Source organism: Lepidothrix coronata, unplaced genomic scaffold, assembly GCF_001604755.1.
Source record: "Lepidothrix coronata isolate B3197 unplaced genomic scaffold, Lepidothrix_coronata-1.0 Scaffold60, whole genome shotgun sequence".
Lineage (NCBI taxonomy): Eukaryota > Metazoa > Chordata > Aves > Passeriformes > Pipridae > Lepidothrix > Lepidothrix coronata.
The window spans coordinates 3,333,844-3,357,768 of NW_016690240.1; the positions used below are offsets into that span (position 1 = coordinate 3,333,844).

At 36.8% G+C, this 23,925-nt stretch overlaps 1 protein-coding gene across 1 annotated transcript in view; it reads right to left on the reverse strand.

Moving 5' to 3' along the window:
* Positions 1-23,925, reverse strand: part of CUL4A (cullin 4A) — a 37,603-nt gene that overhangs the window by 4,230 nt on the left and 9,448 nt on the right. Inside the window, exons 6-17 of the mRNA XM_017817378.1 lie at positions 22,621-22,783; positions 19,976-20,065; positions 18,638-18,720; positions 15,856-15,923; positions 12,459-12,577; positions 9,770-9,962; positions 8,235-8,339; positions 6,437-6,547; positions 5,980-6,065; positions 4,852-4,959; positions 3,527-3,640; positions 2,271-2,376 (exon numbers count right to left, since the gene is read on the reverse strand). Of these exons, the coding sequence (XP_017672867.1) occupies positions 2,271-2,376; positions 3,527-3,640; positions 4,852-4,959; positions 5,980-6,065; positions 6,437-6,547; positions 8,235-8,339; positions 9,770-9,962; positions 12,459-12,577; positions 15,856-15,923; positions 18,638-18,720; positions 19,976-20,065; positions 22,621-22,783 (1,346 nt within the window). The remainder of the gene's footprint in view (positions 1-2,270; positions 2,377-3,526; positions 3,641-4,851; positions 4,960-5,979; positions 6,066-6,436; positions 6,548-8,234; positions 8,340-9,769; positions 9,963-12,458; positions 12,578-15,855; positions 15,924-18,637; positions 18,721-19,975; positions 20,066-22,620; positions 22,784-23,925) is intronic.

Consider the following 23,925-nt stretch of genomic DNA (forward strand, 5'->3'; position numbering starts at 1 on the left):
CAGGTCCCTCTCTGTCTGGCTGCTCTTCAGCCACTCTGTCCCCAGCCTGTAGCGCTGCATGGGGTTGTTGTGGCCAAAGTGCAGGACGTGGCACGTGGCCTTGTTGAACCTCATCCCATTGGAATCAGACCATCTCTCCAGTTTGTCCAGGTCCATCTGAAGAGCCCTCCTGTCTTCCAGCAGATCAACACTATCCCCCAACTTGGTGATGACACCCCCAACTTGATGTCATCTGCAAATTTGCTAATGGTACACTCAATCCCCTCATCCAGATCATCAATAAAGATATTAACACTATTACCATTTTTAAAATAGTTTAACTTTCACACAGAGAGATCTTTTCCTTTTTTTAAGCTTCCAACTGCTCTATGATTACTAAAAAAACCCTTCAAACCACGTGGACTAAACAGGCTTGTATGACATTTGACACGTTTTGTCTGTTTCAACTTCAGTAAGTGCCCGAGTTGAGCTGTGTTTTTGTTCAAACACAAAGCTGCTGTTAAAACACTTCGGAGCTTTACTTCTGCCTTGTGTGAGAAGTTGCAGGTTGCCAAAAGGAAGGAATCTGCAATTACCTATCAATCACAGAAGTAGAAATAAAAACTGCACCTCCTAGAGGCTTCCTTGACAATGAGAAATACTCTGCATTCTTATGTGCCTATTTGGACAACACATCTTAAAGCACCACAGTTACCAGAGAGAAGGTAAGCATTCTTTCTCTGTGACAGTTTATGCATTTTCTAACTCTACTAATGTATCAGGAACAATCTCATCAAAGAGACTGGTGGTAATTTATTGTAACAGTGACTGGAAAACAAATTCCAACCATGGTCAGTTAATGCCTACAAAATAATTAAGAGGGACTTTTTACAAGACAGGACAAGGGGGAATAGCTTCTATGGCATTGATCCTGGCCCCAAAGGAAACCTCTGGACCATAAACTGTCCTTCTTACACACATTCCTATACTACTTCTCTCTAGGGGAGAAAAATATAGACATGGCACTCAGTGCAATAACATACAGGTAGCTCCCAACTATCAATTCCAGACAGCTGCCCTAAAAAACACTATTGAAATTCTTTATTTTGTGCTATAATGGAATGGATGTCCATGCAGCAGATTTTATCTGTTGCTGTGAGGCAGCCAGAATGCAATCTCCAAGGTACAGCAATACAAGATGAGAAAGAAGGACGCGGATCAGGCTTGTGTGAACCTACGTTTGTTCAGTAAACACTATAGTCTGACCTAATAGGCCTCTCTGGAGGCTATCCTGATGTTTATCATTCACACTGGCATGGATTTTCTTCAGCTCCTTTACCATTAATGGAGTAGATGACTAAGGAGCTTGAGGCATTGATGCTAAGAAGCTAGCGTACTGCCTTCTGAAGTGCAAGGATTCTTGATATCCCCATTTTACAGTATTTTACTAAATATATTGCAATATTTTAGTACTTGTATGGGCTCAAATACTCTTTCAGCATTGCTGGTTTGGGTTAATCTTAAATTTCAACATGCGAAGGGCTACTCGGTATAACCTGCTGATTGATGCAGGACTTCCAGAGAGTAAAGAAATGATAGAGTTATGGCTGTAACTATCTCAAGAAGGTGTAAGGATTTGGAAAAAAACCCCACACAAGAACATAAGAACACAGAAGGCAGAGACTGCAGATGGTTAAAAAGAAAACTATATTTCTTCAGGTTTTTTTGTCCTTTCTGCCTTCAGGTTCAAGTGCAGAGGCAGAGAGTTACAAAGTATACATCCAGCACAACACTGCTGCTCTTAACAAATCAGACCAAATGGAGCACTCCAGCAACAGTAATAGGAAACAGGTGGAAGAGCTCTCAAAACAGTTCAAACTGAAAATACTCTCCTGAAACACCCCCCAATGACAGCAATCTACAGCAGATCATTTTCCAAATCTAGTATGTGAAACTAATGGAAGGAAAATAATTTCTACACACAACAGTGTATCACCACTTGAATTTTAAGAATTGCAATGATACGTTTTGTAAATCTAATCGGTTGTTAGCAGTAGCATATGCTATACAGCTCTTACTATTAATTTTGTGAAGCATGTTACACACTAAGAAAAATACACTAAGAAACACCAGCAGTGTGTTTTCATTTCTTCTGGTGTCTGTATCCTATTGGCTCATGAATTTTGTCTAATGACCAAGGCAAATTTCTTAAAATTAGGCATTTACATACCAAATCATAATTCACAATCACTCAATTAATACATTTAAGAATCAGAAAATGTTCTTCCTACCTACACCAGTGGCCATTTTAATTTCTTCAAAACTGAATTCATCTCCTTCATTAAACATAAGCAACACTAATGTCTGAAAGAGCGATACTTGAAATTCTTTCTTCCCCTAAAAGAGAAATATCAAAGAATTAGAAGTAATATTCAGAAAATTTTCTGCTGTACCCCCAACGTCTGACAAGTTACAGAAGGCATACATTTACTTTTCTATTTCTAGAAGAGATATGCATTTTAGAATGCCTGGCACACAGGCAGTATTGAGGAAACAGGATATTTCTAAAGACTCTTTTTTTTTGCTCCTCTAACAGTAGAAATACAGTACACAGCAGAAGCTCATTAGAATGGCCTGGTATTTACTTCCCATCCTTTACTTCATGTTAATTACAATATATGAAATTCTGGCATTGCCACCATCAATATTGAATCTCTTAGTAATTAACTCAAGTTTCATTTTACTGGAGATAAACTAATACAAAAGAAATCTTGGCATTGGATCAGATACGAAAGAAACAAAAGAAAACTTTGGTTTACTATGACACACAGGGACAGTATTATCAGTAACACAACGTTTGTACAAACAGGCAATGTTCAAAGAACTTGAACTCTTCAGCCAGCTGTGGACATTTCTGTCAATTCACAACTACAAGCCCATCCATCTTACTCTTATGTAATGACTAAACCCCCAAGAGTCATGATCACAATGAGTTAGCAAAAGAATTCAAGTTTTTTTGTCTTTGTTGTGGCTCAATGAAACTGCATGATTACAAGGCAAGATATAGCATGAGACAAAAGAAAACCACATTAAGAAACAATGTGGTAAATAATTCAACAAGCATTTAAAGTTTAACCACAACCATCACATGACTAACACCCTTCAGCCTCTTCTGGTTATCAGTTAAGCATATTAAAAGCATCACTGGTATTTCTATGATCAAAACTATTCCAGATTAAAAACAAAAAGATGCTACAGTCTTCTTTCATTAATTTCCTGCTTTATCACAACTTGCTTTATCTGAATGAGCAACAATTCCTATCAAATGAGTATTACAAGGTATCACACTGTTGTCTTCTGTTAGCGAGGCAGTATTTCAGTTTAATTATAGAAAGCCTACTTTCTATATAAAACAACACTGTTGAATTGTGATTGTTCCTCCATAAAAATGTTACTGCCTTTATAAAAATACAACACATGTCTAGATTCCAAACAATTGACTTAAATTTTATCCCGACAGACTTAGCTTTAAAACAGGAAAGCTTACGTCCTTAAATTCTGCCTTTAGGACAGCATGCCCTAAAGTGGTCTGCCACTGAAGCTTTCGACCACTGTGTTTTCCCAGGTAAAAGGTTTTAAAGACCTCTTGAAGCTTTATCATCTGTAAAGAAAACAGAGAAAAACATTTATTAGCATTTTATCAATGCACTGACACCAGATGATTTCATGCATGTAATTGCTTTATTCTCCTCAACCGTGTTTCAAAATAAGTGTTTTTGTGGGGAAAACTTTAACCCAAAGATCAAAATTCTGCTCTCAAGTACACTTGTACAATTATGCACAAAAGAAAGTCTCAATTCAAAAATAACTTTTAATTTCCCTGGAGTTTTTTACCTTTTGTTTTGTTTGTTTTAAATAAAAGTAAAATACCCCCCCCTGTAAAGGGTTTTAAACATCAAAAATAAATACTTTTTTGTCCTGGACTATGAATCTGACCAAAAAGTCATCAGACAAAAAGCATACATCTCACACCTTTGCCCTGGTAACTACCATCTCCTCCCATGTTCTTCCTGTATTTTGTCCTGTACTGGAATTCAAATCTGATTCCAGTACTTTATACTCTCTTACTTCCAAGTAAGGGGTTTCTACCCCTTCATTTTCATGCCGTGTTGCTCAGGCTAGATCATTCCAAAGTAGTCTGCCACAGAGGAAAAGATGCCTCAGGAGCAAGAGCACAAAAGCTTCCACATTTTCTGAATTGAATGGGAACCCCACTCCCACCTTTGGCCTCTGAAGTGCTTCCCACACTTCAGATCAAACAAGGTATTGTAGGAAATAGGACTACAAATACATATTTCAATCTACACCAATACCGGCAGGAGCTTTGCAAAAATCTCTCGACTTGGAAGCAACCTTTTTTTGTGCAAATACTGTTTCAATGCAGGGGTTAGTTTGGTGTGACACATTGCAGGGAACAGAGGAAGGATCTTTCAGAAAAAAGGAACGTGCAGTAACATAACTATTGGCTAGATCAAAGTGCCTAACCAATGTAGTTAAAGATTGACTAAGTTAAGGTGAACTGACTTTAAGTGTTTGACTGCAATGCTAAGTGAGGATAGGAGGTTTTTTTATACTAATTCTATATTATTATTACTATTATTAAACAGGTAAAAAACCCACACTGAGTGAAGCAATCATATGAAAAAAGTGGATTTTACTCACTACAATTTTTGCAATCCTGCAATCTTTAACATGACATAACCCCCTTAAATATGTAGCAGAAAAACATTTAATGAAGTGCATTAGTTCAGCCTGTGATAGTCATTATGATTCCACTCTCTACAGTGGATTAAGAAGAATTTAAACACTAACCTCTGAATTTAAGTGGACTTCCATAGGTGTATAAGTTGGCCAATATCCCATAGTTAATATATTTACTGTCAGGTCTATATTTCCTGGGTCACTTTGGTTCTGCATATACTAAAATACAAGAGACAAAAATCATTCAAGTATACTGTCTGCATATTAATTAGAAAATAAAGATATATTTAATTAGAAATTTAAAATTAGTTATAACAATGAAAAATTTCTACATGCCACATCCTTGGTTAGACATGCTTTGCCAGGATTTTGAATAACTATTTAAGGCCCCCCTCCCCAGTTTCAAAACACAGCAAGTGGTTTGAAGTACAAAGAAAGAACAACATGCCTTGAAATATCCTAGACCACTGTCTCTACAGGATATTGAGGTCAAAGACCTCTAATCACATGCAAATAAAGCAAAAGAAAAGCTTTTTATCATGGCAGAAGCCATGGCAGGGACCATAAGATCAACAGGATCCCCTTGGACTTTCACATCTGTTATACAAAACATTTTCATATAATTTGAGCATAGCATCAGTCAAACTAGGCTGCAAATTCTGGGATAGAGAAGTTACTTCAGTATTTTATTACAGGAGCAAGTGTCCCGGGTTTGATCTCTACCTCAGAATGCTGTCTTCAATAAGGCCCCAAAACAAGTACCCAGGGAGAACAACAGGGTGTGCATATACAGTATTTCCTCCAAGCATTCCCTTGATTACCAACAGGTTGGAAACTCTGGGGCTGAGACATGCACAGTTTCTGCACACTTAGCTACCTTCAGGGAGTTACTGTGGTGTGGGCCATTCACAAAGGATTCATCAGATCACCAACAGTTTACAGAATTAAGGGATAAAGACTTTAAAAGATGTCAGTTGACTAAATTACTATGTGGTATTTAGACTGTAATTTACTTAAAAAGGAATCAAATAAAACTATAAAATAAGCTTATCTCTGAATAGATATACAATAAATAAATTCTGTTCTGTAAAAACAGAATAGTCTATAGACTCTCTTATTATGACCAGGACCTGCTCAAAAGCTGTTTTGTTTAATTTTAGCTTAATCCAAGGTATAACAATATTAAATGTTTCCCCATGACTTCTGAAAATTTAGTTTGCAAACAAAAGGTAAATGTACCTGCTTAAACTGTACCATGACATCTTTTGACAGCTCCATGTCCTTGAACATGCCCTCCAGTTTGCTGGTAAAAGCAGCACCACATTCTGTCACACAAATTAAAGCAAAAATCTCACAGTTACAAAGGACAGAACAAGCGATAAAGGTTTAATCTGAGACAGTCAAGCCACATGTGCCAGGTTACAGAGCACCCACAAGTAGGTGGATTTTTAAGGATTTTAAGGATTTGGTTCCTCTGTAGGTACATTAAATGAACCAGTCATACCTAAGAGGTCAGCCCAATAGTTCTCACTGAGCACAATGAAAGCTGTGATATAAATATATAGCTAAGTACTTAAGTAAGAGTTGTTCAGCTATTACTTAAAATCTGGCTTGTCACTTCTTAAAATGAGAAAACAGGAATTCCAATTTATGTGCCAAAAAGTGATACAAATTTAACACCTCTGAATATGCCTACCATGTTTAAGCTTTGACAACATGGACTTCTCAGCATCTACTGATGCACTTTTTCCAACCAGCAGTCTTTTGGCCAAGTCTTTCTTATAAAACGCCTCAAAAACATCTTTCCCTGTAAAGAAATTGAAACAAAAAATGAAATACAACTGAAATAATACACTGTATTTGCATAATTTGTGACACAAGCCTTTCTTGTGGCGTGCTGATCTCAGAAGAATATTCACTACGCAGCAGCGAAGAAAAACTTGTAGACATTTTGTTCTTTTTATATTTTAATAAATCTATTAACACATTTCGCAAAACCTTTCTTATTTTTGCCCCAGGAACATGGACTGCATTGTATTTCCCATTGGATCAGCCACAAACCACATGAAATTACTCTGGGGGGCAGAAGAAGATTCTCCCTCCTGTGGTTTGATTTATTAAAAGAAATTATAGAGGAGATTTTCTCTGTATTAAAGGATATATTTTAAAAGTCTAAGATGAAGAAAAATTGACAGAAGTCTTCCCACTTGGTTTGCCAATAGCCTTTTGAAATGAAGCAGCCATACAGACACCCACAAACTTTCACACCTCAAACCCAAGCTTCCGCATATCTTTTCTACTGACAGTGTCAAGATATCAGCAAGTTGTTTCACTTTTAAGAGGAACAAATTCACTGTAACTCAAGGCACTATTTGCACTGCCTACAGTAGCCCCTCAATTCCTTGTAAACACCTTCCAATGTAGCAATTCCTCCCATAGTCTTCTTTCTTCTCTAACCTGTCCTCTGTAAAGTGATGTTTCATGGAACAGCTGCACCAAGACATTACCAGAAAGTCCAATGCCCAGAAACTACCTACTAACTATCATCTGCTCTTTAAACACTAGACAGCTCAAAATAAAATTTGCACTTTTAGCTCAAAAAATATGAAGAGAAAAAGAGCTGGTGAAAATTTCAGAATTAACAGAAATTAACTTCTTACACTGACAAGTTGCCATGTTTTCAATCACCATCTCTATCTGATAAAAATCATGATGCAAATGATACTACTTTATGACTTGACTGCTTTCCCATTATATTATACTTGTTTTGGATTTTATGAAGAGAGAACTCGACAGATCTCAGAACAAACTGATATAGAATTGGGTAATACCTGCTCATTCTACCCCAGCCCAGGATACATCTTCCACTTCCCCCAAAACAGTGACCATGCATCTCTATTAGACTAGACCACTTTTTTTTCCTGATATCCCATCTAGAAAAAAAAAAAATCTCCTAACACATTTAAGGGTTTTGCTCAGATAGGGACATACATGAGGGAAGTGCATTTCAAAGGCAGTAAAACTCAGCAATAACACTTTTTCCTGTTGTGCTGAGCCCTCCACTGTGTTCCCTCTCAGCCATGATGAGAAAAGAGAAGTCATTAGTTGCTGGATTTTCACTTACTTGCACCTACAACCTACCGAGGCAGACAGGGAAGAGAAAATCTGCACTAACATCCATTCTCTGTTGTTAGAGGAGAGGCTGTGGCTACAGATGCAGTTAATTTATGTGAAAAAACTTCCAGCAACAGCTCTGACTCTTAGGTCTCCACCCACAGACTGCGAAAGGTCTGTAACTTCCCAATCTCCATAGAACTAGTTTGTCCCCCCAGTGTATTTATTGTGCTCCTTCAGGTGTAAGGCAACCTGAATTAAAGATCAAGTAGAGCAGAAACTCATGCTGAAAAAGATCTCTTACATTCAGAGGAAAGCATTTCTGCTAGGAGCAAGGAAAACAGTTCCAATTGCATCAGCGGTGAAGTGCTATTTCTTACCATGAATGAATCTAAATATGATCATGATTTTGTCAAGGATTCTTTCCAGCTCTTCATCTGTTGCTTCTTTATTACCAGCTCTTAACTTGGAATCCACATATTTTGCTACAAATAAATAAAATCATTTAACAGCTTAAAATAAATCTAAAATAACCAATTTAAGCATCTCCCACTTGAAATATTACTATGTGTTAAATATTACTATATGTTAAAATACAGGATAAATGTAAAACTTTCTGTTTTCCCTTTTCCCACCCTTATGTTCAGTGGGAACACAGACAGAGTCCTACTGTACTACCAGCACAATGGAAAATTATTGCAAAAAGTAACAGTCCAAGAAAAAAAATGAATACAGTATAACGATTAAAATTATTGCATTAGAAATTCCCACATTTTGTGTTAGAGTCTGAACAAGCACATTTCTTGTTGAAAGACAATGTTTTGGAAGCGTACAATGCATATGAATGTATTTATGAGAAACAGAAACAAACAACATAAAGAGGACTATATTTTTGTAGACCTTTACCATGTCCCTCATGCTCCTTGGTGGGAGCATATCAAAATTTAAACAGAAGCACTACTTTGAAGTTAGTAGCTTCAGAATGCCAGAAAAAAGGTTAAGCCTTGAGTTTAGCTAAGTATTTATTAAGCCACATTAGTATCCTTATACAACCTCCTGTGTAAGAAGGAAACCTTTGCAGGAGCTGAAACACCATGATCCACAAATGACAGCAGCCCATATCACAGCTTTAACCTGTATCACTGTGTTGTGCAACCTGTCCTACATAAAGCTGATTTCAGAAGGAAGTCACAAAATAAGCTGAATAAAGGTAAAAGAATGTACAGAGGAAAAACAAACAACCAAGGAGCAGGATCCTCTCCTGGTGTAAAATGCCACAGCTCCAGTTTTGCTGCAGGCAAAATAATCAGAATAGCTTTTGCCAGATCAGGGATAAACCAAGTAATAGTATTTTTAAAACATTTATTATTTTTCCCCCTTAATATGTAGTAGTTCCCCTTTCAAGGTCTCGAATTTCATTTCCTCTATTAAAATTCCTTGTATCTGAAAGCTTTAAAATCGTTATCCCAACCTCAGCCTTCAAGGCAGATAGATGGGCTATGCTTAGTCACTTCCGAAAGATCCAGAACATCCAAAGAACTCCTCTACTATCACAATGAAAACCAGTTCCCTTTTATTTGCCACGGCTGCTCTTTCCCCCTAAGCATTTACTCCACTGGTAGCACCAGCACCACGCTCTCTGAGCAGTTGTTAGCACCAGCACCGTGCAAGCAGCAGAGCGCAGGGGCAGCAGAAGGTGACATGCTCTGTCAGGACACCGTGCTCACACCTACGGCACACCCAAGCTCCTGGAACCCGCGATGCTCCCAGGTTAACGTTTGCCTCGGATCCCAAAAATGAGTCTCCTAAAGCAGAATGCGTACTGCACCACTATTGCACTAGCACACTCAGCAGCAACATCTTATCATGCTTTCTATAGATTTTTGAAATATTTTACAGAAAAATATTTGTGTACCTATCAATTCTGCAGGCTTATTTGGTCTCTTGTTGATAAATGTTTCAAAGGACTCCTTCATCAAGTTTATAAATTTTTCATTTTTCTGAAAGCACACTTCTATGATATGGTCCACTTTATCCTTAAAATCTAGTAGCTCTTGCACCATATCCTTGTCTTTTTCAGGATTAACCACTATTGTTGTCCCAAAGTTCTGTAAAACAAACACTTTTGATAGTAAAATACTTTAGAGTGCTACCTATCTCCCCCAACAGACACATTCACCCTTATAAAATTTCTCATTAGAAAGAGTAATTTTTTTTCTTACAGAGCTACTTATGTGACTTCAAGTTTTCAAAAAATGAGATGCATTGAAATTTAAAATAAAAACCCAGACACACATTAATGGATTTCATACATTATTGTTTGATTTAAAGATTATATACATTCAAGACAAATGCTAAAAAAAATAAAATAAATACACAGTAGACATGACTATGACGTGCAACTTTACAGTTAGAGAACTACATGATTCATGTAAAATAAATTATATGGAAACTGCCTCAGAAATGTTAAGTGTAATAGAAAACTTCACACTATTTTTCTTAAATCCACTAGAGAGCTCTATTGATGGAACAGGTGGCAAAAATTCAACTGCTGCTCACCACTCTAAGATTCCTCTTTCAGGAAGGGTTCTGAAGCAAAAAAAAAACCCTAGCTGAATTGCAAGGAAACAAAACTTTCCCATACACAAGAAGCAGCCACAGACCTGACTTTCACTTCTTGTCCTACATTACATTTATTATCTTAGATACAACACCATCTGTCTAATGACTCAAAATATTCTGTAATGGAGGATTTAAATTTACTGGACAATTTGCTTACAGTTGCTTAGTAACACTGATCAGCGCCCTGGACAGAATGGTCAGTTTTTCAAGGTGAGAAAGGGGAAACATCTGTACAGTAACAGCAAAACACTACTATTTTCATCAACTGAAGCATGTTAGCCACAACAACAGTAAAATATGGGGAAATCCCTTTCAAACCTCAGAAGTTCCACTTCAATACATAATTAGCAATTGCCACATTCGTGGAGATTTTTCTCAAGTCACATTTCAGAGTGAAGCTGAACACAAAGGTGCTTGAACACAAAGGTCCTTAGATTTAACAAGTGTATCACAGAGTCAAAGAAAGGTCTGGGCTGGAAGGGACCTCTGATGATCACCTAGTTCATCAGATCTTCTACTTATCACAGTTTCTCCTTCATTAACACAGTATTTGGGCATCTCACAGTCTCTATCAGTTCTGTTCATAAAATTGCAAGGCATTCCCCCCATTTTGCAAATGGCAAATCGAGATACAGAAAGCCAAGTACCACCTCTGAAGTCATACAAAGGTGATGACAATACAGCACAGACCTTCAGCCCATAACTCAGCTCAAGATAAACTTTAAAAGTTCTCAAAGCCTCTCTTTAATGCATTTTGTCATATAGAATGTCCAAAATGAGATTTACTGACACTACAGAAAAGGGTTTATAACTTTTTGAGTATCTAAAAAGCCATCTCAAAACCACAGGTCTGAGTCTGTGAGATTTAGTGTATGATAAGCCAACTTAGCAACCTGCTGCTGTGAAAGGAGAGGTTCAGGTCCTCCTTTCCTTATTTTCCTATCTGTCTTGAACTTCTACTTCTTTCCTTGGACTTTTCTGTGAGCCTCTTTAGTTTACTAAAGAGGCATAAAACTGACCTTGCCCAGGTACTGTGTTGAAACAGACCACAAAAAAGTCTATGTATGGAGTGGCAGGCAGCACAAGAGTTAAGTCAGGAGACTGATCTGGGATCAAGTAAGGAGAAAGATGTTCCTCCTCAGCCACAGCAAACCATTCAATTAGTCCAGCGGCCTATGGATCCATGGACTGTGTATGGGGACACTGGATGACACCCTGTGGAATAAACTCCACCTCAGTTCTGGGGGACAGAGGGGTGTCCATATCCCACTCCCATGGGCTGCAACACTGGTGGATCATGCCAAACTCCAGATACAGGTGTGCAGGAAAGGCACCTCTGAAATGAACTGATATTGTGCACTTAGTCATAAAGGCTGATGAACACACAAGCAATTCAGAGGAGAACCACCCCAGCAGGAATTATCAACTCCACAGACAAAAATCTTCTGTGAAGCTTTCCTGCCTTCATCTCGCAAGAGCACTACAACGCACTCTCTGGGGCAGTATACCATATGCATATTATTCAATAGGAGCATTCCCTTCAAAATAGCTTAAACATTCATCAGCATTGCTGTAGGTTGGTTATATGTAGCACTGTAGAATAGCAATGTTCTGATGTTTCTGATGTTTTTGCAGATATGTAAACAGTTGAGTGTATTTGCAGTAAAACAACACACAGTACAGGCCAGCATACTCCAAACACATGTGCATGTGGTTCTATTTAAAAGCAGAGCAAACCAAAACATCTTGTATAATGTTCAAACCTACAAGGAAAGCGATTTCCAAGTAGAAATTTAAAACCGAAACAGGTGTTGCTGTTTCTCATCATGTGATTGCTACTGGGGGGGGGGAGCATTAACATCCCTCCCCATATTTGCTTAAAACAGAACTCTGATGCATACACCTACATATTATTCTTGGGTTTGACAGAAGACATTTATAACAGCATAAATTCTGACATTAGTAACAGATCTTGGAAATACCTTGATGTATTCACTCCAGTGTTGCAGAAGGATCTGCTGCCCACCTTTTACCCGGCTGAACAGCTGGTATGTCTGAGTCAAATCTGATATTCTATTTTCATCGAGCAGGTTATCAAGTCCTAAAAAAATTAAATTAGAAGAAATAGCAAATTTGAATACAGTTGCATAAATACAGTTAGAAATATATTAGAGAAATCTATATGCAATACAGCAAAAGACAAGATGCTCCCTCCCGTGTGCTTAAAAAGTATGAACATTTTAAAACTAAATTTCTGAAAGCAAGTGATATGTTCTCTTGTTTAAACAGGATGAAATGATTTATGGTATACTATTTTAGAAAGCATTTCAACTGAAGTACATTCCCAACAAGGTGATGACCGTAAGCCTTTTGCAGAATGGTTATGAAGAGAGCTTAATTTACAGGGTGCAGTTCTATCAACAATCTCTAAAGAAAACAGTAAGCTAAGTAAACTGCCCTAAATTTAAAGTAAAGATAAATACTTTTTGAGATTTTTTTCTGTGGAGCATGGTGAACCATGTTTTTAGATTAAGAATGTGGTAGGAATTCTCTATGCTCCTACCGATGGAATAACACAAGACTACAAATTCCTTTCAAGCAACTTTTGCTTTACTAATTCACCCTACATGAGACTAAGCTTTGGTTTAACAAATGGAGAAGCGAAGCTCAAGGCACATAACAAGCAAATAACAACTTAGTACACATTTTTACATTTGAGAATATAATGAATGTAGTTCCAGTGTAATCAGAGATACATTGTCTGGTATCAGTTACAGAGGCTTCAGTAATAGGGGAGCACAGCATCAAAGATTTATGACATTTTTTTAAAACCACAAAGCTTGATTTTACATAGGCTGACAATTCACATCATCAGTGTAGCTGACACCGCACAACTGTCCCACTTCACAAAATGTATTTCATTAGGCCAATTTTTAAATGGTATTAGATTACAAAGGATTTTCAATCACTACAGAATTACACCATATTCTACTGTATTTTTCAGCTTATAAAGACTTTCACTGTGTATTATAATTTACTTACATGTTCATAAAGGCAAGCAATGATCAAGAATGATGTCAGGTAAACTTTTGTCTGATATTTTGAGATTTCCTAAACTTTTGAGATACTAGAAGAATGAACATACTTTAAATGTAAGACAACAGACTACACGGTCTCAAATACAGGTGGTTTGGCATTGAGCATGGAGTTAGAATCATAGAATCAAAGAATCATAGAATCAAAGAATCATAGAAAGGCTTGGATTAGAAGGGACCTTAAAGATGAGCTAGTTCCAACCCCCCTGTCATGGCCAAAGAGGCCACCCACCAGACCAGGTTGCTCAAAGCCCCATCCAACCTTCTTGAACACTTCTAGGGATGGGGCATCCACAACTTCTCTGGGTAACCTGTTCCAGTGCCTTACCACCCTCAAAATAAAGCATTTCCTCCTAAAATCTGCTCTTAAATCTCTCCTCTTTTAGTTTAAAACCATTCCCCCTTGTCTTATCACTATTTTTGTAAAAAAGTCACTCTCCCTCTTTTCTAAGCCCTCGCTAAGTACTGGAAGGTCACAATGAGGTGTTCCTGGAGCCTTCTCTTCTCCATGCTGAACAACCCCCACTCCCTTAATTCAGAAATGCCCATTTCATCACATCCAAGCATCATCTACTACTCATTTAAGGACATCAATACACTAATTGCTTTACTACAGTCTAGGTCATAAAGTTTAACCTTTCCTCTTCTTCTAGCTTGAGCTCTGTGACTGAAAATTTTATCACACATTTATGTGATTAGGACATACAGCAAAGTCCACTGATTAAAAGTTTCATACAGCTTTCAGAAACCACTGTCATAACCTTGGAAAAATTATTGTACTCACAACTGAAAAACCCCAATATCTAGCCAGTGGCAGTTGTAGTGATACAAGGAAAAACAAAAAGAGTTTCTTACACAGACTCTGCATTTTTAAGCTTTTTTTCTCCCATATCAAACTGACTACCTCACATGCCTTCTCTTAATGAAGAAAACCTACAAAAGGCAGTATTTTCTTCTACTTGCACAGAATACTAGGATGTTATAAGCATATTACAACATGCTCTGAATCAAATGAATACAGAAGGTTATGCAAGTCAAGTGATGCTGGTTTTTTTAACTTTTTTCTTTTAAGTGCAGACACAGAATGCAAAAGCTGATCCAACAATACTAGAGTCCTGAAGCATAGTAACTAGAATAATGTACAAATCTCTCCATATTTTCATGGATGGTTCATGTACCTTGTAAACCAAGAGAAAGTTCAATTTAAAACAAGACCACATACTTTCTGTTTAAGGCACCTGATAAACAAATGTATCACTGGAAAAGTTACTTAAAAATAATATTGAAGAGCAACCAAAATTGACATATATCAACAAAAAATAATGATTCTTACCTTTTCTGTTTATGATAAGTTTAAAAGTAACTAAGATGGAGTGACCATGCTTATTTTTATAAATATGTTGAAAACAGTGACATGACCCATTCCCAGAGCAGCTGAGAGCATGTGTCATCTTTAAAGGGGGCAAAGAAAGACGTGGAAGGGGTATTTATAACAACATGTAAGTATTAACAAACATGTAAGTGATGGAGCTCAAAGATACCAGACTACCAGGTACATCTGTTTTGCAGCAGTAAAGGAAATAAAGACGAAAAGACAATTTGACAGAAGATCTAAAACCTAAGATATGGCTACTGCAAAAGAAGGAAAAGATCATTTAAAGTATTAAAGGATCAGGGAATACTGACCAAATCCAGAAATTCAGTGAAAAATGAGATATTAAAAGTTAAGAGGAATAAAGAAATGGTGATTTGAAGACACTAATGTCTGAGTAAGGACTTCCTAGGAAGACTGCAGCTCCTACCTGAAATTGCCAGAGAGAAAGTAAAATACAGATAAAATCACATGAAAGCTCATTCCCTCAAATGCTGCCAGTTCCAGTAACTCATGATTCTTGAACTACACAATCACAAGAATATGTGAAACTATTGCACTGGAGTTGTGTGATTATGACGTAAAAGAAGCTACAACAGTAACTGCAGCTCTCATTTAGAAGTTTATATAATTCTAGGAAATAAGCAGTTCCAAAGGTTTAATTCCTAAGCCCACTGCTGCAAGTCAAAGGAGATTTAGGGGCTTAGTAACCTTTACAAATATGGAATTTTATTTTAGACATTTACACAATTTACTTGTCACAATGGGTGTAATAATCACAGGGGGTTGGCTTTCTGTGTCTGTGGAAGTTTTTCCCATGGTTAATATGCCTCCTAAAGTAAAAGCTGTGGACTGTATAGCTATTGCAGAGTATGAGAGATTATCAAAGATTATATGAATTTAAAAAATTACCTTTTTGCAAAATAGCTGATAAGTGTTCTCCTAGTAGCTGCTTCTCAACACACGCAATCAGTGGTTTCCTAAATTAGGCAAGAAAAGTATATTAGAAACATGAGAGTATAAGAGAGTTGCCTTCTGTCACAGTGTAATTGTGTATAACTTACATTATAATACAAAAAACCCCCAACAATTTTCTACTTAAAACAGAGGCTACAAATTAAGACAAAAATGTCATATGCGATATAAGACAAGAAAGACAACAATAAACCATCTATGTAATTAAAACATAAATTCAGGTTTGAACACTAAAAATAAAGTCTTTACACAGTAGAAGAGAGAAGTTGAGATAGCAAAAATAAATACAAAAGCATTACGGGAAAAAAAGTTATACTGACTTTTGGAAACAAACAAGCAAACAAACAAAACAACAGAACAAACCAAAAACCTCCAAGGGTTTGAACTCTAAACCAACATAACATAGACTGGTGATGTTTAAAACTCAATCTAATTGTGTTATGTACCTACACAAGCATAAACTGAGCTAGAACCATAAGTCTCAAATTTGCAAAACATTTTAAATTTGTCCTTGAATATTCCCTATCAAGTATTTGTTTGATACATTCACAGAGTCGGAACTGAAAAATAATGTGAAGTTTTCCTTTACACCTTTCATAGCATAAAAGATGAAAGAAATTGCTTGAAAAGCAAAGGGTAATTAATTTTAACATTTAAAATTCTACCACTGCTTACAATGTGACAATGTAAAGACCAACCATTTATTTCCGAGTTAACTTTTATAAAACTGGTTCTCAGTGACATGCCTGACTTTCCGTACAATACACCAGTTTAGACCCTTCATCTCAAAAAGACTAGATTAGAATTTGGAAAGGTTCAGAGAAGGGAGCAGGGATAATCAAAGTATTCAGCACAAGCTACAAGGGAGACAAATGCAATGTCAAGATTCTTTTTTCTGGGAAAGATATGACTTAACAGGTATACAGTGCATTGACAGGCAGAAATGATGAGGAAAGGAACCGACTGATCACTTCTCTTTCCAATGCAAGAACTGGGTTCACTAATGATGGTACTGGCAACCAGACTTGCACAAAAGGAGGCAACTTATCACACGGTGGCTGGTGCACTGGTACAACACTTCTCCAAAGACCAGACAGAAAAGCTTATGTGACTCCCCATGAGACAGTACAAGTATTTCAAAGAAGACACAAAAATACAAACCACATCAGGTTCAGAAAATACTCAATATCCTAACAAGCAGACAAAATGAGTATTTTATTTATCTTGACTGCTAGCTAAGGAATGAGCCTGAAGATATTTTCTGTATGGCCTCAAAGTCATATACCTCGGTCATCTACAGACTGACAAGGAAACATGCTTATTCTGGTCAGCTCTCCAGAAAGGCATGTACTGATAGGCTAAATGAATCCTTCCGTGGGCTTCAATGACACACTTTCCATGCGTTGTTTGAAGTATTTGGAATTATGTTTTCCATGACAGTTTTGTCCTGGAAGTATCATTTCCATCTCAAGACAAAAATCCAGTAACTAAATCTAACATCCTTTCTGCTGTTGTCATGCACACACACAGAGATAGTATGACCCCAGGAAAACTCAAGGGCACTGATTTCAAGAACTGCTGTTTCCTAATGTAAGGAAAGGAAATCAGTCTGAAGCCTTCTAAAAGTAGGTTTCTAAGCCTTTAACTAAGGGCAAGATTCAAAGCAAGAACTTGATGTCTATCTAGACTGAAAATACAACATACCAATCAATTTTTTAACCAAAACAGCAAAATAAAAATATATATTTGTGTTAACTTTATATACAGAAATAGTTCCACATATCTCAATGTGAATAATTTTGCCAGAAAAAGCTAGTCAATCTGCAAGCAGCATTTACAGCAAGATTCAAATTCAAATATGAACCATGACACACAATGCATGTGTGTGAGCGTATACATAAAACATCTGAGGAGAATCCTAAGTTAAAAAGATAATTTTTATTCATTTATCCTTTTGACACCAAATGAATGCCAATATATCATCTGGAAGACTACAAGATAAAATAAAATGTTATGTTCTTAATAAAAAAAAAAAAAAAAAGAAAGGCAAGTGCTTACTGCAGGACAAATTATGTATGGATTTAAATAGTGTGTCAGTGACTCTGCAGTACTTCCTGAATGCACATTTCAACCCAAGGAAACACAAACTATTACTCAAAACCAGGGGGAAAAAAAGGACAAGCTACTCCACACAGTGCATTGGCAGCAGCTGCACCAAAGATGATCTTCTGCTACATTCACATCCTGAACTGCTCATGAGTGATGTTCATGTCGTCCTCTGTCCTTCTGGGGTTTGTTTGTTTGGGTTTTCTTGTGGGTTTTTTTGTTTGATTGGTTGGTTTTTTTCTAATGAGTCTTTCTTTCCCGCAAGGGATTTGTGGTTACAGTTGTTATCAGTATATGAATGCCTAAAATCAAATGCTATTTTGATAATGCAAATTTGAGTTCTTATATAATGTTTTTTTAACTGCAGTACACAGGACTGGTATTTCTGGACAAGTTTCTCTCTTCTTACCAAAAGCATATTTTCATTTTAAAGAAATAATTTTTGATAAAAATGAAGTCTTTAAAAAGCCAAGCTGTATCACAAGCACTGCCAACGAGATAAAATCTGTAAGATAATGCAGAAATAGTCTTTGTGTCTCTAAAACCATGAATAATCATACTGATTTATGAAGGAGCCTTGACTTATACTAAAAATGACAAAATTTGTACTCACTGTGTGCTGTGGTCTAAATATGTTATTACTCTGTCTCCTTCTTCTTCTAAACGTTTATTAACATGGTGAAGATATTCTGGGACCTAGTGAGACAAGAGAATGACAAGTTCAGCTACAAAGGTATGAAAGACGGATAATATTGTTCCGTGACAATTATTTAAACTACAAATCTAAAGAGAATATGAATTGGAAAGGACTGTTTCACGAGAATGTTGTTATTTACTACATAATCTATATTTTTATTATTCAATGTTACTTCATATTAAACATATTATAATGGCACCTGACAGAAAGGAAGATAAAAACAGAAATCTGAGAATTTTTCAGAGTAAGTTAGTTTTTTCTCAAAATCCTTCTGAGCTAAGCTAGCCCATAAAGTATCACAGAGCAGGTTTGCAGTCGGTGTGAACCATAGAGTTCTATTATTTCAATGGCCCTTTCTCCAGTAGAGCATATTTTCCTATGGAGAGTTAACACATTTAGAACGTATCATGACACAGGTATGTGCATGTACATATGCATCTGTGCATATATATGTGCATATGCACAAGTATGTACATGTATATAGCGTGTACATTAGGGCCTCACTCATTTTGTCTTTTCCCACAGCTTTCCACTAGATGTACAAAAGCAGTAAGACCCTTGATTTCAAGATCTGTGTCAAAGCATTTCATCTCAGGTCCCACTGGAATGCCAGGGAATGAGGTGAATGGTGCAGAATTAGACACAAGGATTCATCTCAATGCAATGAAAACAGGCGTTTTCAAAATGTTTGTAGTGACTCTGTGCTAAAATGGATAATAAACATAGTCTTCTGTATTTCAGACCACCAAGAAATACATACATTTTCAGATACCCACATTTGCAGGCTGCTCACCACAGGACATAATTTTATCTCAAGAGGACAGAAAACAAAAATATATTAAGTCTATTTAACTAATTAAGGAAATGAAACTGCAAAACAAATACAACAAAACAGCAAAAAAATAAGTTGTTCACTTCGGTATTAACCACATAGTAAAATGATGTCAGTGGACATTTTACAGCTCTTCGGCAAAAATAATATTGATGGCACACCTTTAAGCTTTCTGGTAGTGTGGCTTCAGCTACAGAAAATGTCACTGGGTTACTCCACACTTTATATATATCAAGTACCATGGCAATCTGGAATCTGCTCTTCCCTTTGACACAATTGTGGTCCACATCAAAACACACGAATACCTGTCTGCCAGTAAATTTCATTGAATATTAATACACAATGGCACTACTACAAGTTCTCATGTAATCCCACAGCTGATAAAACTAACATAAAAGCAATCATCTATGGCATGCACCTACCTCTCTTTCTTGCATTAATCTTTGGCCTTCTGCAGCATATAAACAATTTGTCTCTTCCAGAAACCTCTGTTCAAATGATTCCTTGTAAACCTGCTCAAGAAATTAATTTAGTTACTTACATTAAGCTCTCAGTAACAGCAGCATGTATAGAGGGCAAGTAAAATCTCAAAAGTGCACACCACTGTGAGAAGTGTCAGAGTAAAATCACATTAACACAGAAGTTCTGTTTGCCCACTGGTTTTAGAAAGACTGAGATCAGAGCTGACTTTCCAGCACAGCAATGGCGTGTTTCAGTCATCAGTACTCAGTCTAAACTGACAGGCTTCTGTTTAAGGCACACAGCCCAACACCAGTACCCAACATCACAGCACAGCAATGACATCCAATCCACCTGAGCTCAATATTCCCACTGATATTTCTGTGGAAGAAAAAAGTACTTCCAACTAGTGAAACATCGGCACAAAACAGGTAATTCTCATCAGTAAAATAGTAATACGCTCAGTAAAGCATCATCACATCTGCCAAGTTTCTCTCAGTGGCCCAAGAAAAAAGAATTATACCAAATAAAGTGAACTCTCTTTCTCCGGGTAACGAATAAGGTGTGCAAAAAAGGGCATCAACAACAATCACAGACGTTGAAACATCTCTGCATAAGGATAAACAGTTTATTATAGAAAGGAACTAAATTAGAAAGGACAACTATAAAAAAAAAAAAGTTAAAACAGTCTGAAAAAGGAAGCTAGGGGAATAATATGTAAAGAGGGAGCCAGTGAAAAGGGAAAGATTCCTTGAGTGTGGAAGAAGAATAGAAGAAAATATTTCTTCCAAAACATATTGCTCAGCTGTAACACTCATTACATTGTGACCACTTTTTTTCCCTTAAGGACCTCTAGCGGAAGGTTTCCTGCCCACGGCAGAGGAGGTGAAGCTAGATGATCCTTAAGGTCCCTTACAACCCAAACCAATCTATCATTTTATGACTTTTAAAGGCTTAATTTTTTTATTCAATGAAACTTCTAGCTTGACAAGCATTCAGAACATGATAATTCACTAACTCAGCAGCACCAGTAGATATCAACTCATTGTTTCAGACTCCTCTTTGTCCTACTTCCACGTTCAACAGAATCAAATACTAGTTTTCATTTCTTACCTTCCTTTCTATCAGGATAACTGAAAAAAAACATTAACAGTATCTGCATATATGCATAAAACACATCTAAACCTCTATAATAGGAAACAGGTATAGAGTAGGATTTATGCAAAGAGGAACCAATTTTCAGCAGCTGGGCCTCAACTGCATAACTGCCTAAAACTCAGAAACGAGTTGGAAATTAATTGTTTTAAATCAAAATACAAGATTTGCTTGATTAATCTTTCTTCAGGAGCTATCTTCTGTTCAAAGAGGCAGAAGTAAAGATCCTGGCATATAATTACAGGTACAATCAGATCTCTATCTCAGTGAAGCAACAGATACTATAAAAGAACATATTAGACTACCTTATTTTTCCTAGGGAAAAAAAAAGGAAAACTACATTTTTAAGCCAATGAAGGAGAATGCAGACTTAAATTCTGTAAGAAGGATCCAATAAAGTGGAACATGTCCTTTCAATTGGCAGAGTACTTTGCTAAAAATTAATAAATATTAAAAAAATCAACACCTAGAAAGAGATGATGCAGTTAGAGAAACTTGGCAAATAACAATAGGGAAAAAATCTGGGGAAAAGCACACAAATCAGATCCGGACCTCCAGGTTACAATCTGAAAATCACTGACAGAAGTTTGCCTTTTCTCTTGAATAGGATAACTAGTTATTAATTTTTCTGGTATGCTAGAGAAAGCTACAGAACAAACTCAAGAGGATTACCATGAAAGGCAGAAAAACTGGTAAGCTGCCTAACCAAAAAGGACTATTTTATGCAGTCTTCCCCTTTAGGAGGACTTTTTTACCTTCAGCTAGTTTCGTAATGCTGTATACCACTTGGAAATGGAGCACCCTCACAGTTTTTAAGAGTGAAAGACTGCTCCTAAGTTTCATGGCACATCACACAAGGCTGCAACATCAACTCAAGGACAACCTATGCTGAGGACAGAAGCACAGCATTCTTCAGTCCCCTTGGTTACTCAGTATCTCTGCTGATGGAAAGTTCCAGCAAACTACAGCTTGACATGATCTGTTTGAAAACCTTGGCCTTAACTTGGCATCCCATTCTATCCTTGGCATTTCTGCTAAGAAGTTGCCAATACAGTCATGTTTTTGTGATACAGACCCAAGATCTGGACTCCACAAAGTGATGCCTCTTTACAGTGACAGAGTGGGTCTTTTTCTTTTCCTACATTTAATTTCACTGGGATTAGACAATGAGTGATTAAGACAGACAAAATATTGCACATACTAAAAGACTTCCAAATCTATTAAGATCTGCAGGCCATTACTTCAGCTAAGGAAAACAGGCAAAGAGGTCTCATTTAAAAGCAAAGAATAAAAGACTGTATGTCAGCTAAAGAAGAGGCAATCTTATCAATCTAACAGCTAGACTGTGAAACACATTTACTAGAAGAACAGAATCATTTCTGTACAAAACACGGATTAGAAGAGTCAATTTGTGTTTCTAAATGTAGGTGTTAGTGAATGTTGCTGTACTCACCTGCAGATCAGACAGCATGCTCAACAAACTCCGCAACAAACTTCTGTCCACAGCTTCACCATTTCTTTCTCGTTCGATCAGCAGGAGAATTCCATCAATAGTCTTGGTCTGAACTTGCTTGTCACTAATGATGTGGTTTCTAAATAACTCTAGCCCCATATCCCTGTATGAATATTGAAAATCAGGAAGTCACACTGTTGATTCTTTTGAAAAATCTGTATCTCAGTTTGAAGAAAAATAAATACATATAAAATATAGTGTATATATAATATGCAGAAAGAGACTATAATAATGGTGTGTATATTCTTTTTGACACTGTCCACTAACAAAACTATAACAACAATTATCATAAAAATACCAGGTCACATGCTACCAGATGCATAAATTTCAGCTGAGAACTGTGAGCAGCCTGTCCATCTTTCACATAATAGAGCATAACTTTCTCTGTTAAAAAAACCAAAAAAACCTGAACATATACCTTAACATAAGATTCCCTGGATCAGTTAATCTCTGTGTAATTTGTAAGTTTTTTTCAAAAGCATGAATTCTTTTTATCTTTAGGATCTTATCACCTGTATCAGATTCTTTTTTCATGCCAAGATGAAGAATGGTGCCTCTATGCCATGAAGTAGCCAATTTTTAAACAGTCTTGGCCATGTAAAATTGAGAATCTTAGATAAAACTTGTTACCTCCAATTTCTTCACATGTATTAGGATTTCAATAAAAGGAATTTGCCAGTATGAGAACAGACCTCTTGAACAATGTATAGTAAAAGGAAGCCTAGCACAAAGACTTAGAGAAAAGTAATGCAAAGGTTGGGAAGAAAGATGTCCACTGGACAAGCAAGAGGTGGGAGAAAGATGCCAAGCTCCTCAGACAGCCTACAGAATTCATAGGAGCACAGACCAGCCAGGCAGGGAAAAGACATGCTCTTACTTCAGTACTTTATCTACAATTATTTTTTTTTTTAGAGGAAGTAACAATACCAGAAATTTTTGGCAAAGCCTGGGTTTGTTTGCTTGGGCAATGATATAAAATGCCCCTCAGGAGAGATGCTTAAAAACAGAATGCTCTAAGATTCAGCTGTGGTGTGCTGAAAGTATAAAAGCATCATCTCAATGCTCTGAGACACAGGTCTCAACTCTTAAGAGGCCAGTGCTGGAAAGATAATCTGCACCTTGTCACTGTATCTGTCTACTTAAAAAAACAGAGCAAGAAGTGGATTGTTGAGTTTTGTCAAAACCATAGGAGCAGCTAAAGTAATGCTAGGCCAGTACTAAGGGGCAGAGGTAGCAGTCAAGAGG